Here is a 16681-nt window from a genome sequence, read left to right on the forward strand (position 1 = left end):
AGAGAAAGAGAGAGAGAGAGACACACACAAGGTAAACAGTAGCGCAAGGAAGTTGCTTCGACTTACGTGTCTTGATATTGGAGGTCTACGGAGGAAAGAACGTTTTCGATAAGATAATTTTATTTGTAATTTGGCATGTGCTTTGGATTGTACGGAATATAGAAATATGCAAATACGCAGTGGGGAAAATAAAAATAATCTCTTTTCTTATATCCTTATTTGAATTATAGAAGTATGTAAATGTGTAATGGGGAAAATAGAGACTTTTTTGTATAATATATGAGTGTTGTAATGGAGAGTGTAATGGAGAATGTAGACATCGCTCTTCCAATAATTTGTGAATATTGTGTTGGCCTATGTAGAATATACAAATACGTAAATATATAACGAGGGGAGGAGATCATTATTTTCCTCATAACTTATGAATATTATTTTGGATTATGTGAAATACAGAGAAGTATATAAAATTAGAAGAGAAGAGTGCAAAATTACACAGTAAAGGAATTTCTTCGATATAAAATATGCTTACTTTCAATATTGCTCTTATTTTTTATTCTCGCCTTGATCTCGTTTTACCCGAACGTGTTAACATTTTCCTGTTGCACAGAAATCGAACAGAACTCGAGGATGAAGGACGAAGGCAAGCCCGAAAAATTTGTAATTCGTATTTGTAATTCACGATTTTTCTTCAAATAAAAATCCTTGTATAACAATTAAGCTTTTAAAGACTAAGAAATAAATTTTCCCAAAGAAACTGCACGATTCCTAAAGCAATACCATCACCAAGAAAATAATTTTCTTGCATTCGTGTTGCAATGGCTGATAAAGCCATGATACAAGAGATACAAGAGATGCAATTCAATTAACTGTTTTTGTTATCATGACAGGCGTGCAATTGGTCGCAAATTGCAGTTCGGTCACGTCGTTTCTATCTAATTATAATCGACGGCTTAAATGTCCAAACCAACCAACGTCTATATCACAGCAAATAATTCGTCGAACGATGTAACGCAACTGCAATTTCTTGCATGACGTTTAACGCCATAGGTCGCGACTGACTCTTAATGGTCGATTGTATCATGCAAAAAGACGTTCCGTGTCAAGGATCACGATGAGTAATCGACTTCGAAGGATAATCGAGGATTCTTCCTCGGCGCTCCAGTTATTAAATCTGATTCCACTTTTAGCTGAAAGCGAATTCAGGCCTGTCTCTATTCGAAGTTGATAGATTAGTCGCAGGCTCATTAATCACCGTTTAATTAGTCTCGAATTAATTATTGTGTTCGAGCGAGACGCAACAGATCATTTTCGCTAATAGCATGCAGATTAGATGAATCCTAAATGTTAACTCGTACACAAATAGTTTTTTGGTAATTTTGTGGTTGAAATTATTTGTAATACAGTTTTTGTGACAGAGAATTAGACACGAATTTAATTTCTTTTGATATTGAAGGAATTTCAGTCGAACAATCTTCTGTTCTGGAAATTAAACATTTAGGACGTCAGGTATCTTAATTTTCTTATAATCAACAAATTTCAGTCGAATATGTTTCAAGGTCTGAAGCAGATTTTTTTACAGATTCTGAAACTATCTTCTCACTTGAAGCATTTAGGGTGGACAATTTTCAAGTATTAAACTTATACTTTAAAAAGTATTTTTCAAACTGAGATGAATAATTTTCGAACTTTAAATATGTAGTTCTCTGTAGTAAATCTAGGCGAAGGTATGTTTCCATTGAAAGATTGGAAATATTTTCAAGTTTTAAACGGAGCCTGTAACAAATAATTTAAAGGCTAAGATATTTTTCAAACAAGAAAATCGAAAGGAAACAATTTTCAAGTTTCGTATACGTCTTTCTATTAGACTAGAAAATCAACACTTTGATGTATTTTTCAGATAACTTTAATTGGTTGTAATTACAATTATAGAAAGGCCCTTGATGATTTCTCTTCGAAGGAATGTGCAGATTTGTAAAATACGTAATTCATTGTTTTAAGATGTTTTTATCATATAATCCATACCGATCAGTGGATGTTCTGTAAGCATTTCTAGCAAATCATTGCAGTGCATCATTACGTGTATACCAAGTAGATTTAACATGAACAAGAATGAAGCGAAGATAATCGATGCCATTGAATTACGAGGCTAATTTAGTCCACAGCTTTTTCTTTGAATTGGTTCTGAAGGTAACGTTGTCTGTAAGCTCCTGACGGGTCGTACTTAGCCTCCAGAAGACTCCATTCTTCCTCTCTATTGTCGATCAGATATTGAGAAAGCTTGTCCGCTATTTCTTTCTGCTTCTCGCTGCATGCTGAGCATCCGTGGGCCAATGCGTCGGGCAAGTTTTCTGCAATTTCAATTATAAATCATTGAATTTATTTTTACACGCTAATTCAACTCAACGCCAATTTAAGGGCCAACGTTTTGCGTTAACGTGATATTTCATTAGCAATTTCGGTAAAGACCATAGAAAAGGAGCTTTAATACAGCGATTCAGCTGATCTTTTTGGGCGTGTTTTTAAAAGAGAAGACCTTGAAAGAGGTTCGAACGTTACAACAAAAAGAAAGTTGTACTTCTTACACTGCATCGAGACGAGTATAGGTGTTTAACCAGTTAGCTGTTTTCACAAGTATACTCGCCATGAAGATATGAAAATGGCAATATTTTTTGTTATCAGCAGTATACTCGTCATGCGTAAAACGAGATGAAACAGTCATAGCTTAATTCTACATTATAACAGCCACACATACTCTGTGTCTGATGAGTATGTATACAATAGTACAGTATACAATATAAGTACATAATGTAATACAAATTAGAGCGATAGTGTGATTGAATGTTCAAATCCCGAATTATTTGATATAGTTCCATTATGGACTTCATCGTTAATATTATATAACTAACGCATACTTGATTGGACGATGCTTATATAATCAATCAATTGCTCTCTAGTTATTCGTTACATCACTAAGATTATCTTCTAATGGGTTAGACATGGTGTACCTTGAATGTATTTCTGTTACGACGACAAAATTTCATAGTAATATGAAGATCATTCCTGTCGTATTGTTCTTGCCAATAGAAAGATGACAAAAGACAAAATGAGTTTTGAGTTTAGAAATACTTGCAATTTTTTTCTCTTCCAAACGAAAATCCTGATTTCAAGAAAATTCACTCTAACGAGATCGGATCTTGTCGTAAAAGTGTTCCTGGCACAAAAGGCTAACACACAGCTTCCTAAAAAGAAGACAAAAAGTAGAGATAACAAACTTCCTTACAATCAAGAATTTCAGCTGCAATGATGCGAGCAGAAATAAATTCTATACACGAGTAATTGTAACACGCATGGGTCCTTTTTCTTAGATGGCAAAGGACGCGTAACCGATTTAATGCGCGGCCTTGTACCTCAGGAATAGTAACGACGCTCATAAAATTGCGGTCGACCGTGAAACGACAACGTTCTGAACATCACTGGAATATGCATACGAGCGCACGGACATATCGTAATTGACTCGTCCGACATTTCTCTGAGCGAAGGTGCCTTGTAACGACCTTTGCGATGATGCTCTAAACGACACCGCCATAGTTTTTCTTCTTCCTCCTGGCGCTCAGCCGTAACCTCTTGTACGCGTTGTTTGTGTTTCTTTGTTTTCACTCGTTGGATGTTCGGTGGTTACGCCAGGCTATGACACATGATAAGTAGTCTTTAATTGGAGTCATTGGATGATTGTGTTAAACATGTGGAGGGTAAGGGGAAGAAACATGGAATGCCACTAAGTAACGACTTTATTATATTTAGATAATCGCGTTTTAATATGTTAGTGCACTACCGAGGGACCAAGGTCCATTGAGTTTAACTGTATTGTTCATAGCATGGACTCTAATATTGCATGGGAAGGCCAGTCAGATCATTTTGATTCATTACTGAATTAACAAAAATTATTGCTTTCATTTGATGTGTACTTTTTCTTATAAGTGTCCTTTTGTAATTTAAAGTAATGGTGAATTAATGACATATTCTATGGCACTGAAACTCTAATTGGGATGAGAGAGAAGATTATTAGAGAAAGATGTGATTGTTTTATATTTTCCTAATTTCTTCCTCCAGACTGAATATTAATACTGGAACGAAATACATAATGTCTGCTTGTATTGTTATCTAAATAAATAATATCCAACCATCTTATCAGTATCTAGAAAAACGTTCAAGTAGCCATGAAGCTAAGTAATCAGCACAGACATGCAACAAGGAAAAAAGTTAAATGAAAATTTGATGATTTGAAAAGTTGAATGAAAAAGTTGAAAATTGACATAGTGCAACCAGAAAGCTATGAAAAGGAAGATAAGTTAAATTCTAAAAACTTCATAATAGCGAAGTTAGTTCAGGAAGAATCACTGATCAATAACACAAATGTAATTAAATAGTAAGTAGGAAAATACATTGTACTGTAGCATATTGGTACCATAGTTAAATCATGCACATATAAATTATATTAAAACTAAGATAGAGGGATTAAACTACATGTACATCTAATAATAATGGGCTGTAAAGATAGAACAACTATTCCTAGGATTAGGATGCGTGTACATGTAACAAGTAAATCACTACGCTAAGCCAAAGAACCTCCTTGTGATAGACGTACAGTCTGACTAAATAAAGTATTCTTACATTATTATAATAATGTTTACAAGCGGTGAAAATAGAAAGAATGGAGACATTTCTTGTCCTATTCCACGAAGAAGATTAGTCATTGCCTGTTTCTACTCCAAAGTTTTTACGCTCACTACACATTTTATTTATAATTTTTCACTATTCAACAGTTTTATAGCATCGAAATGCCACAAACAAAATGTAGTAGAACATGAAATAAAAATAATACAATAAAATGTATTTCATTGTTTAAATAAATACGAACCACCCCTATACATACATAAATAATAAATTATCTAAATAGAACAACAAACTATAATCGACTTATCACGCAAAACAACAATCATTCTCGATATATATATAAAACGGAAATTTTTACATAGGAAAAATCTCACTTTTAAGTTCAGCCGCGTCCGGGGTGCAAGTACCACGATCGAGTAAACAGTTCACGTATCCTTTCAGAAGTCTCTCGTTGTTCAGTACGAGGTTGATGTCGACGTCGTCGTACTTCGTCGTATATTTGTCTTCGGAATGTACTTCACCGAGCAGGAAGCAGATAGCAGCCACGACAGCAATCAGGACAGTCTTCATCTTCGTTGAGCGGAGATTCACCGTTGCTGGCTTTTTCGATTACTGAACGTCCAGCTCGTTAGCGTGGAGATCTTATATGTCTCGTGCATGGCTCGTTAGTAGCACGAAATCGCGGCCAATTACTTATCATACCTAAAGGAAATTGTACCTACCGCGTAATTCCTTAGGAAAAATGCGCACGGAAGGATCATTTTCTTGCGCGCCGCGATGTTCGACGAACCGAGCAATTCTTGTTAACGTGGATGAAATTCGATTTTAGCTTGCAACAGGTGACCGGTACCTCTATTGTTCCTCTTGTACGGTGTCCATATGAAAATGTTGAAATACCAGAGTTCCCTACAAATTTTGAAAATAGTACAGTAAAACGAAGAAATGGCAGAATAGTAGAATCATAGAGTGGTAACATAGAGAAAGAATAAAATTATAAAACAGTAGAGTTATAAGATGAGAAAATAGTAAAATAGGAAAATTGTAAAATTCCATAATCAATTCCATCTTATTAAAATTGCCCTCTTATTTGCTTGCAAAATTAAATACGTATTTTTACACCCTATTGAACATTAAAAAATTGTGTCACCTGCACTCAGGAAACTTATATTTCCGAATCTAACAAGCTATTCCTTTTCCAGGAACTTTAACCCTAGTTTGTCGCGTTTCCCTCGAGCGCTCTTCAAATGATAAAGTAATAAAATGGCAGAGTAACGAAATAACAAACTGATGAAGCAGTAAAACAGTAAAACGATGGAATAATAAAATTATCCTTCTTGCATAAGTTAAAATGCTACAAAGAAGATGAGTAGAACTCGAGTTTTCTTCAATTACGAAATCACGGATACAACATTTTAACTAATAAGAACAGTATACGTATTATGCACTTTGTTTTTTGTACAATACTAACAATTATAGCAATCATCGTTAAATTCTCTTTATAACAACATACAGCATCTTGCCTCTTCGTGTATGTGAACGGAATTTAACCAATTTGCGAGACCTCATGTCGTATTCAAGTAGATTCGTCGCAATCTTTCCTTGAATTATGTGAAACAGACGTAAATCGCTGCGCGTCTGCAACTCATTATACTTATGTTAACGTTACCTTGATACATCGTTGGCTTCGTGGAAATTTAATGGAGATGCGAGATTCCTCGGATAATACCATTGTATTATAAAACTAGGAATGATCCTACTTTGTGCTCTTGAATGTTTTGTATTCCGTTCGAGCATCACAGTCCTCATAAATCCAACATAGTAAATGCACGTTTTAAGTTCTCGTTTCTTCCTCATGAAATCTGAGACTTCTTGTCGAGTTTGGTACGTGAGATTTATACGTAGAGATGGCTTTACCATCTCTGATGATATCATAGTTTCCCGAAAAATGTTTCTAGCCACTACTACCTACAATCTTGACTAGTATCGTTGGTACCTCGAGGCGTAATATTGATCCTATCATATGTATTTTCCTCAAAAGAATACGTAATCTCTGATCGTATGTTAAACATTGGAATAAAATCAATCGATTTGGCATAAATCTAAGTTTCCTTGTTTTAAATTCTACTGGTTTAATCACAAATCACAAATACAAGTTGTAACAGCTGATGCTCATTTAAGTGGCTACCAAAAAACATAAATAAGGGATTAATGCATTCATATTCAGTAATTAGTATCCTAGTACACAAATAAAGAATGGTTATAATTACAGTACCACCATTCATATAATATAATTCAATAATTAAGCTCATTAATTAATGTCTTTAGTTGTAAAGCTTCAACAAGTCTTTAATTCTTTAAAGATTAACGTTGCATTAACTCAGCATTTCATTTGCAATTTTTGTTGCTTATCATTGTATTTCAACATTGTGATTATAAAAGCGAGTCTCAAGGATTTTTTCAAACATGTCGAGCGAGTTACCGTGTTTATCAATAATGTTGCGCTTAGGCAATTTGTACGAATTATTCCATTGCTTGGTCGACAGCGGGTTAACTGAACTAAAAGTCACTGCGTTGGGTGTCGTACTCTTCCGTTTCTGTATCGGAAAATTCAGTGCAAGCGTAGCAAATCTTTCCTACGTCTCTCCAGCATTCAGCGCAATGCAAGAAGGGGCAGCCTGGAGTGATGCATGCTCGGTACTTTGGCCCTTTTCTAGGCTCCGGATCGCCGCAGATTAAACATCTTTCCCTGGCACAGGCGAAGTACTTGAGCCATCCAAAACGATCCGGCCATTTAAGTCTCACGGCCAACCAGAAATTCACCTCGTTCTCCAAATGACGCGTTCTCACCATATTCTTCACCTTAGCCTTCATGAACTTGGTGTACGAGAGCCTGCGTCGTAAACTCTCGTTGTACAGGTACAATACTCGTCTCTTTTCTCTTCTTCGATAAAAGAACGAGCAAATGCCACGACGTAATCTCTCAGTGTAGATGGACGCGAAGATCAGGAGGAAAACTGCGATGAAGGTACCGTAGATCCTGACGATTACGTAAGCGGGTAGTTTCGTGGGTCGAGGAAGGCACGCGCTGTTCGAAACCACGGTTTTAATTCGTTTCTTCACGTTGAAACCGCGAATCGCGTTTCTGATCAATGATGCGATCACCCCCGTTCCGCGAATTTCCAAACTTAGGTCGTGGTGACCTGCCTGAAAAAACACACTATTTTAGAACCATGCGAACTGTAGATTCTTTTGCAAAATATATATGTATCATTACATTATTATATACTATTATTATAACTATATATAAATAACTCGCAAATTATTCGTTGTAAGAAGAGATGTTTGAAGCAAAAGTTGCATGATATCTAGGGGTACATAGCGCTGTAATTTATTTTTTATTACCTTACTTTTTTAACGATATACTAGGGCCACGTTCAGTTTTTTAAAGGGAATGCCTAATATTTTAGATAGCCTAGATACCATGCCACTTTCGTTTGAAACATTTTTTCGTACAAAGAATAACTTACGAGTTATTTCAAGTCGTCATGTTAGGAGACTCGCCCTGTACATAAAATATGTAAGTAATTGCACAAATGACTTTCACTGACACTAGTACATTGCATTGTGTTGCGACGTTTCGTCAACATTCTGGTTCATTTCTCGAGCGTAGGTCTGGAAATGCCATTTTCACGTACTATTCATTGTGCAACTGTGACACGAAGCTGTTCAGGTCTGCCCCGAAGAAGCATGAAAAACTTGGGAGTTTCAGGAAACGTTGGACCAAAGCGCAACGTACTATTGAAAACACGATCGAAACGCAAAGAACCATAAACACGTCAATGTCATTCGTGCATAATTTTCTAAAATAGTCTTAACAAATTACTCACTCGCAGTAAATCGAGCGGATACGTACGACAGACCATCAGTTCAAGATTCCAGATATTATCGATTTCGGAGTCGACATATTCTCATCGCCATCATCGCTGTCCACATTGAAAAAGTAGATAACGCGCTATTATTATTAACAGTATACGTGCGAATCTGTCTAATAATCTTTCTACTTCTACCGCTTCTAATAGATTTGGGAAAAACCGGTGGCCTGCCGGTTGATAACCGAAATAACAAAACGCCGATTTATAGGCAACCAGTCGATAAATGCCGATGCTGTGAAGCCTATTAGAAGGCTGCCGATAAGCAACGTGTTAAGACTTTCGAGTGGCGCATGTATCATCTATCATTTCAACTCCTTAATCGTGAACCACTGATACTTAAAATGATCTACCCTATTTATATCCTACTTGTAGAAATGAATTCTACCTGAGCGTACTCCATATAAGCGTGCCTCCTGATTAAATCCAACACTTCATAAAATAACCAATCCAAAATAACGAAAACACTGGCCGTGATGAGCTCAAGAAGCAATTTAACTATCTGTCCAGTCAAATGAGACCTTTCGGTTTTGCTCGGTTTCACACTGTAAGGATCAACAAACTTTCTCCTCTCGATTTTCTTGAACGGCAACAGAGTCATACTACCACGTGCCCTTCTTCTTGCGTCTATCTTGCGGAAATAGGGCGACACATATATATTGTCGAACTCAATGTCATTCAAATATTCGTCGTGGTATCTCTGAGCGTCGAGAATGATTTTTAGAAACACGAAGGACAAGCATCTTTTTACGATGGTCATCACGGACTGAAACAATCTTCTCCGCACTGTGAATTCGTGTATTACCGCTCTGGCAGCATACGCCGAATCTTGAAGATCCAAAATCACCGGCGGCTTCCTCACTTTGTACTGCAGCTTCGCGTCCTTTAAGCTTCGGCTGAATTCGTCCCGAGCACCTTCGAAGAAAGATCGTACGGGTGAACTTTAACACAGGAAATCGCGATTCACAAACGGTGCCTGATGTGCGAGCCTCTCAGAAGCCAAACTGGTCAACTCCACTTTTGGTTAATTGGTTATTTTAATTACATAAATTGACATTTATTAATATTTTCTTCTCGGGAAGCAAATGATTTACATTTATGAGTTCATTCGTCGCGAGAAGATGACATAAATAATAATAAATTCTAAGGTAATTTTAAAAGACATGGATCAAGTTCTATGTCTTCCAAGTGGTTCGCGCGTGACTAATAAGAGAAAAAGACGAATCTTTTCTAACAAAATAGATCGCATCAGGCTTAGACATATTTGTAAAACGATTATTTTAAAATAATATTAAACTTCCGTTCGATATTTAATAGTAGGAAAATTGGTAAAGAATTATCTTCCGTTCTTTTTCATTTAATTTTCTGGAAGAATCAATAATTTTATAATAATACTTTTCAAAGCGATGTATCCTTCGCCGATGCCACTATCAACCTTTCCTTCAGGATCACAGATACTAGAACCACCCAGTGCTTGAACCAGATTACAGACGAAAGTCAATTTCATCGGCCAACACAACAGCCAAGCAACAAATACGCTCACTGCTTCGTAACACTTGTCGTAAGCATTACCGAACATGTCCCTTTAAGATTATTTGTACATATTTGACAATATTAATTTAAATTTCTAACTCACGAGAAACCTATAAAAAAAAATGTATTGTAATTTCCATTAAATAATTGAAAAGCGTTACTTCAAATAAAATTAAATAAAATATAAACGTAATTTGATAGTATAAATAATAAATGATAGAAATAAAATAAATATTCGGTCAATTTTATAATTAGCGAAAGTTGCCAAATATTTTGATTGGAATACTCGGGCAATATTGAAATTGAAAGGTATTATAAATTGCAAGATATGTAACAGGTTTTTCAAACATACCTACACCTTCCTGCACCACGACTAAGTTGCTCCTCGCATCGAGCTTCGATTTTTTTCTTGTATTTAGCTTCAAATATTTCTGCATCTGATTTGGCTTCTTCAATTTTTTTCTCGTGCTTCTCTTCGATTTCCTTGCTTCTTTTTGTATCACCTTGCAACTCGTCCAAATAATCGTTTTCCTCCTTTAATCGTAACATTTCTTCCTCCCCCTCCACTTCTTCGACAATCGGGCTCATTAAGTCCCTCACCGAAGAAAGCGTGTCTTTTATCTCATTTGCATCCGCTTTCATAGCAAGGATCGCCTTTTAATAAATATAACGATCAAAAATAAGAGGAATTTTCGTAACTGGCGCCGACGTAGCAAAAAAATCACGCAGACATACGTATCCCTACCTGGATCATACTGGATCTTCCTGTGCTTTCGGAAAATTTTATTCTAAATTGTGTAACCCGACAAACATTGAAATCGTAATAAGCATCGAAATTATTTTGGCTTTAATATGACCTCGCTCAAAATATGAATTTTAATTAAAATATAACGAGCAGTGTTACCTGAGCTGCCCAATTTGCAGAAAACACAGGAACCATGAAGCTGCATATTTTATTCTATTTAGTTGATACTGTATATTTTTTGATCCTTTCTAATAAAAATCGACGTTTCGCGTAGACATTGTAAGAATTAATTTACACTTATTTACTCGTTGTTAACAGAATAGTAGATATACCTGTTGAAACGGTTTGAACATTAAATCAAATCTTGTCTTGGTAAGGTTGTACGTCAACTGTGTAGTGCAGCCGAATGTTCTTACCACCTCTTTAGCGTTATACACTAAATTAAACAATGGTCCGGCAATGATGTATCCAAAAATCAGTGCTCTCAACATACTTCGACCTGCTCGGCCAAAAAACGCTGGTATCGTTAAGATGGAAATACACCTCACCTATTGTGTTAGAAATAAGTAACAAATATTAAATGAATAATAAATAAGTTCTTATATATATATATCCAATTTCATATTTCAATATTTCCAATAAGATATTCAGCGTTTTTATTAAAATATGAAATATATCGTGCAAAAGTTTGAAGAAAAACAACAGCAATTTACGCTACTGACAAAACATAGTAACACCACTTCGTTATTCGCAAAGCATCTCGCCTGCGATGTGTTAACAATGGTAAATATCGAATATGTTCGTTCTTAAATATTGGTTACTTATTATTGTAAATATTCTAAATATTCAGAAACTGAATAACAGGTATCCGAGATCTTATGCAGGTAATCTAACCCTTAATGCACTGACTTTTAATTGTGAATATTGACCGGCAACTTCAACTTATTTTCATCATACTTCGACTTGGAAGTTTTTAAGTGTCAGATTTTAAAGAGTAGAGCGCCGCACATCGGTGGTACTTGAGAAGCACACTTGGACCATTAAGGGCTAATAATAATATCTGATCCGAAGCAGATGGAAGAATTGTAAATAAATCATGAAAAATGTGCGTGGAATTATAAATAATGGACTGCTTGATTTAAAATTTAGAACGTACGGCACGAGAAATATTTATGTATACGAAGAATGTGACAAAAAACAAATGTGGAATCCATTAAATACGTTAAAGAATGATTTCAGTGTTATATCATGACGAGCTGCTCGTTCATGCGAATCAGACTTAATTACAACAGTCGCAATCAGTTAAAGGATTGTGATCAATTGCAGCTATACGCAGCGGATATAATCGCAATTACTTGACAAATAGCATTACTTTGCTAATGAAGTTTCCAATGACTAAACGAGCTTCGACACGTGCCGAGAAAAACTAGTTACGAAGTAATCTTCGAGAGACGTATCATGAAATATATCGCAGTGATTGTTAATTTTTCTTTTCTAATCTCGAGTACACGGGAAATTGTAGTGTGGAAAGTTATTAATTAAACAATAAATCATGTGTTTATTTTCGGTGGAACTGCACTTAAATTTTACCTGCGTTACACTTGCTTTACGAAAGTATCGACAAAAGTGGTGTGTCTCTACTACGAATAATAGGTAGGAAAATTGTTTTTAAAGATAAAATATTCCAGAAGAGTTGATTATCACCTGAATCGACAAGGCACATCCAATTGACAGCATCGTAATCAAAATACCACCAAGGTACACGCTGGTATACGCGTCGAACTGCAGGTCGACGATAATGCATTCGTATAGAAGAACAGCCATAAAAAATCCGAGCAAGAAACCGATAAAGGCACGCGACTTCTTATGAGTGCCTATCGGATCAAAACAAATACGGAACAAGATTGGAAACTTGGTCTGGTAATGCTTGAGGAAATCTTTCTTGAATTTCTCCACTCGAAGACCGAGATTGGTTACATTCTCCATTCCGGGCATTTCTAGTATCTTGTACGCAAGAATTTATCTGGTAATTGCGTGTAATCAATTTATGCAACTCGTTCGAGTCAAAGTATCGTCGTTTCGTTGGTTAAAGAAGAAATCCTTGACACGTATTTCTGAATCCTTATACTAGAATCTCCTTCTTGGAAGCACCTCGTAATTGTATTAGTTAGATCTGTCGATCGTGAAGTCATAGGGACTTTCGTCAAGGAGCGCCTTGATAGATATCGAAAATTTATGTATTGCAACAGTCGTTATGTAAGAGAATTTCTGTTTGGTGATGCGATAACTCGATGCCCCTCAAGCTACCGCTTTCTAAGTAACAAACGAATCAATACTAGCGACCTTTACTTTTTCATGGCTCGTATTTATTGCCTACATTTTACCAACATTCTAACAATTTTTAACAGTAGATCGGCAAATTAATGGATCGTATCGTCGACATAAAGGATATACGCGACACTTGACGAAATGAGAATTTACGTCTCACAGGTTCTGAAATACCGACATCGAAAAAGACCAGACTTGTTTCTTACGCCATCTGCGATTTGCTAAGGGGAACATAGAAATTATCTACATGTCATATCAATTTTCAACCTCTATTTTATCCCAACCGAATCGAAAACGATAAAAGCCAGTAGCCATGAGATCTCCATTCGTTACACGCATAAACGCAGACGATCTAATGAATTGTTGAATGATTCACAAAAGAAAGTTACAACAGTTGATTATGCTTGAAATTAAGATTAAATTATTGTGTAGATTATTAAGAGATTGTGAACAATGCAACTACAATGCGAATACTTGTGCAAAAGTTGCTTATTTTAACACAGAATTAAACGTAGAATTTAATATATCGTAGGATAAACTTGGAAAGACATGATATTATTAACTTTTGAAATGTTTCAGTATGAAACAACTACGAGGTAGAAATCCATGATTATGCAGAAATCGATGAAGCTATCTAACAAATGCTCCAACTACATGATACAATCGCGATCACAGCCAATCAGCTCATAATATTATTTATAATACAATTCATAATTCTATCACATATAATGATACAGTTAGCAATTGTATATGAAATAATACTAAGTGTCCAGGTCTCACCACGTGGAGGTTGCTGCGAGTGGAGACCCACCCTATCCACGATCCCATCCACCCTCCTTTTACGCAAAAATGTACTACTTTTGCGTAGAAAAAATTACAGCAAATTCTACTTTTCGTGTGCGTTTGCGAAACGTTCGATCCTTCGATCGCTGCGCAAACGACAAACCAAAAGGAACTTTAAGGAAACTGACGCGAGAAACTAAACCGATTTCTACATCTAAAAGTAAAAAACAAATTAAATCTTAAACTAAATTATATTTCTTTAAGAGACAGTATATTCTTTTTAAATCTTTATTGTCAAAGAAATGAAGAATACTTGACGCTTAAAAGTGTTTAACAAAAGGTAAAATGCGTATCATGAAGAATTATACTAATTTTCTTCATCATTCACATGCCACCCATGATCACGCATGCACTTAATACAAATCTAACTACAGGCATTGAAGGCATTGAAAGCATCGGAAGCATTGAAACCATTGCAAGCATCAAAAGCAGCTTAAAATTGTTTTACCTACGAATTTCAAAACCCCCTCTGTATTCTACCTAATACAGAACTCTCGTGAGTTCTAACTACCATATATTTAAACATAATAAAGGGACAGGGAGAATGGGTATTTTATGAAATTTTATTTTATGATATCTTCAGTGTTGTGCATTGTGAAATTCTTCTTTCTACATGTATCTGTAAATACTTTGTATCTTCCTAGTAGTCTTGTAGAAATTTCTGAAACGAACTTGAATTTAAATTAATTTAAACAAAATAAAACATTCTTTTATAGGTCCTATGTATCAGAGACGTGAACAGGATCTTTATAGATCCTAACTATCACTAGTCTTGGTACCTTTTTAAATCCTACTTGTGAGAAATTTGAAGGCTTCTCTATTAGCCATATCGGTCAGGATTCAGAAGGTTCTTTTACAAGTCCTGACCAGAAAATTTGAAAGGTCTATCTATGAGGGTCTGATATAAAGAAGATCTATTTATCACAAAGGGATGGAATGGGAAATTGTATTTACCATTGTATAGGGCAAGCGAGGGACGTAAATGTCATTCCGTCGATTTCACAATATCCTGAAACAAACTTAAACCATACAAAAATTAGTACAATTCTATAAATATATATAGTTAGATACCAATAGAAGGGACTCAAATATGACTTCTTCATACGTGTTACTTCTCCTTAAATCATTTTTTTTAAATCTATACTATTCCACTTTCCAGTCGTTCGTTCATAGGCATTTGAGAGGTCGTTAAAATTCCATATGCATAATTTATACTTCCTACAAGTTAATCAATCTGGAACATACTCATTTATTGGATTAGTACATTTAAAGAAAAACACCTGGAAGGAAGACATATTAGACACAAGAAAATATCAAACTATCAAGACACGAGTTTCAGTCTAAGGGTTTGAATTGAAAAATTTGAATCTAAATTGAACTTGGGTTTTAAATTGAAGTGAAGTACTAAGATGAAGAAAGAACAGATAAAAATCACCTGGTTTATTTCTTAACAATCCAATGACACTTAATTTAATAACGAGCTTCTAATAACTTCATTTACCAAACTGATTCATAACCAATTCATATTTGTTATTTAAGATAAATATTATAATAACGAATATTCAGGTTATTAATTCTAAAAACATAGACATATGTATTTTTCAAATAAATTAATAGTGTGATAATGTATAAAAATATCTTTTTTCCTTTTTGACTATATTTTTTTACTTTTCCTTGGATGCGATATGAAATTATTTAATGGAACTCCATCCCACCCAAAAAATATTCATTATTTAACAAACAACAACATATCATAGCAGTATTTTCAATCATAAACAGAGAAACAAAATGACTCTGCAAGCCAGAAGAGCCATGAACCATTCGGTGTAACCGAACAGCCGTAAGTGGAATATCCATTTTATTTCGCAACTCTGATTTATTATACGTAGCTATAAAACAGAAATTTCTCAATGCAAATCGCGACGAGTGCTTTATTATTTTTGCAACGTTAATTAATTTACTATTGACAAAAAGAAACAGAAAATTTCCGCGTGAATTATTTACGTAACATTAATAATTATTACTCTATGCACTCAAATTTACATGTTCGCAACACTAATAGCGAGTCCAGTGTAGCCATATGGTAGGCTACTGATGAATCTGCATCTGATGATCCAGAAGCAGGAACGTGGTTCCATAGTCCAGTGATTGAAGAAGATTGGGCATGATATAGTCGCAACACTACTTTCAAAAACGCGGTCATTCATCAACGCAACTCTAACTGGAAAGTTAATTAAAATAATCACGATAAAATACCGAAAGACTAATTCTTAAAACAAAATTAATATTCATATAGGAAGAAAAACCTATCTCAAATATCGTACTAAAACAAACTACGATATTATAAAATTAATAAAACGTTAACACTTGCAAATCTAACATTAAACGAAGGAAAAAGCTTTAAAGCATACAAGAAAAACTCTAATATGTATCAGTATCACGTAATCAGTCATTTCTCGCAATACTAATAAAAAATCCGCGATTTGCCCAATGTGGTAGAGGGCCGGCATGCAGATCGGCCAAGACAAAAAAAAATACTAACAACGAGCATAGTGACATAGTAGTAACAAGAAACATTATATTATATATAATTATAATACATTAGTAGTTGCCCTCTTCCATGACAATT

At 35.1% G+C, this 16681-nt stretch overlaps 3 protein-coding genes across 3 annotated transcripts; all 3 read right to left on the reverse strand.

Annotated features, from left to right (window-relative positions):
- Positions 1 to 1887: 1887 nt before the first annotated feature.
- Positions 1888 to 5413, reverse strand: CSP4 (chemosensory protein 4). Its single transcript, XM_033349623.2, has 3 exons — positions 5397 to 5413; positions 5049 to 5286; positions 1888 to 2348 (listed from the first exon to the last, which is right to left on the reverse strand). Exons 2-3 carry the CDS (start codon positions 5242 to 5244, stop codon positions 2152 to 2154), a joined length of 393 nt encoding a protein of 130 aa, XP_033205514.1. The 5' UTR covers positions 5245 to 5286; positions 5397 to 5413; the 3' UTR covers positions 1888 to 2151.
- LOC143303881 (uncharacterized) lies at positions 5408 to 6606 on the reverse strand. The gene is made up of 2 exons (XM_076625985.1): positions 6341 to 6606; positions 5408 to 5580 (listed from the first exon to the last, which is right to left on the reverse strand). Exons 1-2 carry the CDS (start codon positions 6604 to 6606, stop codon positions 5478 to 5480), a joined length of 369 nt encoding a protein of 122 aa, XP_076482100.1. The 3' UTR covers positions 5408 to 5477.
- Positions 6353 to 13694, reverse strand: LOC117166024 (protein sneaky). Its single transcript, XM_033349625.2, has 6 exons — positions 12586 to 13694; positions 11214 to 11429; positions 10489 to 10790; positions 9999 to 10186; positions 8992 to 9518; positions 6353 to 7878 (listed from the first exon to the last, which is right to left on the reverse strand). Exons 1-6 carry the CDS (start codon positions 12874 to 12876, stop codon positions 7231 to 7233), a joined length of 2172 nt encoding a protein of 723 aa, XP_033205516.1. The 5' UTR covers positions 12877 to 13694; the 3' UTR covers positions 6353 to 7230.
- Positions 13695 to 16681: the final 2987 nt, after the last annotated feature.

Source organism: Bombus vancouverensis, chromosome 17 (assembly GCF_051014615.1).
Source record: "Bombus vancouverensis nearcticus chromosome 17, iyBomVanc1_principal, whole genome shotgun sequence".
NCBI classification, from domain to species: Eukaryota; Metazoa; Arthropoda; class Insecta; order Hymenoptera; family Apidae; genus Bombus; species Bombus vancouverensis.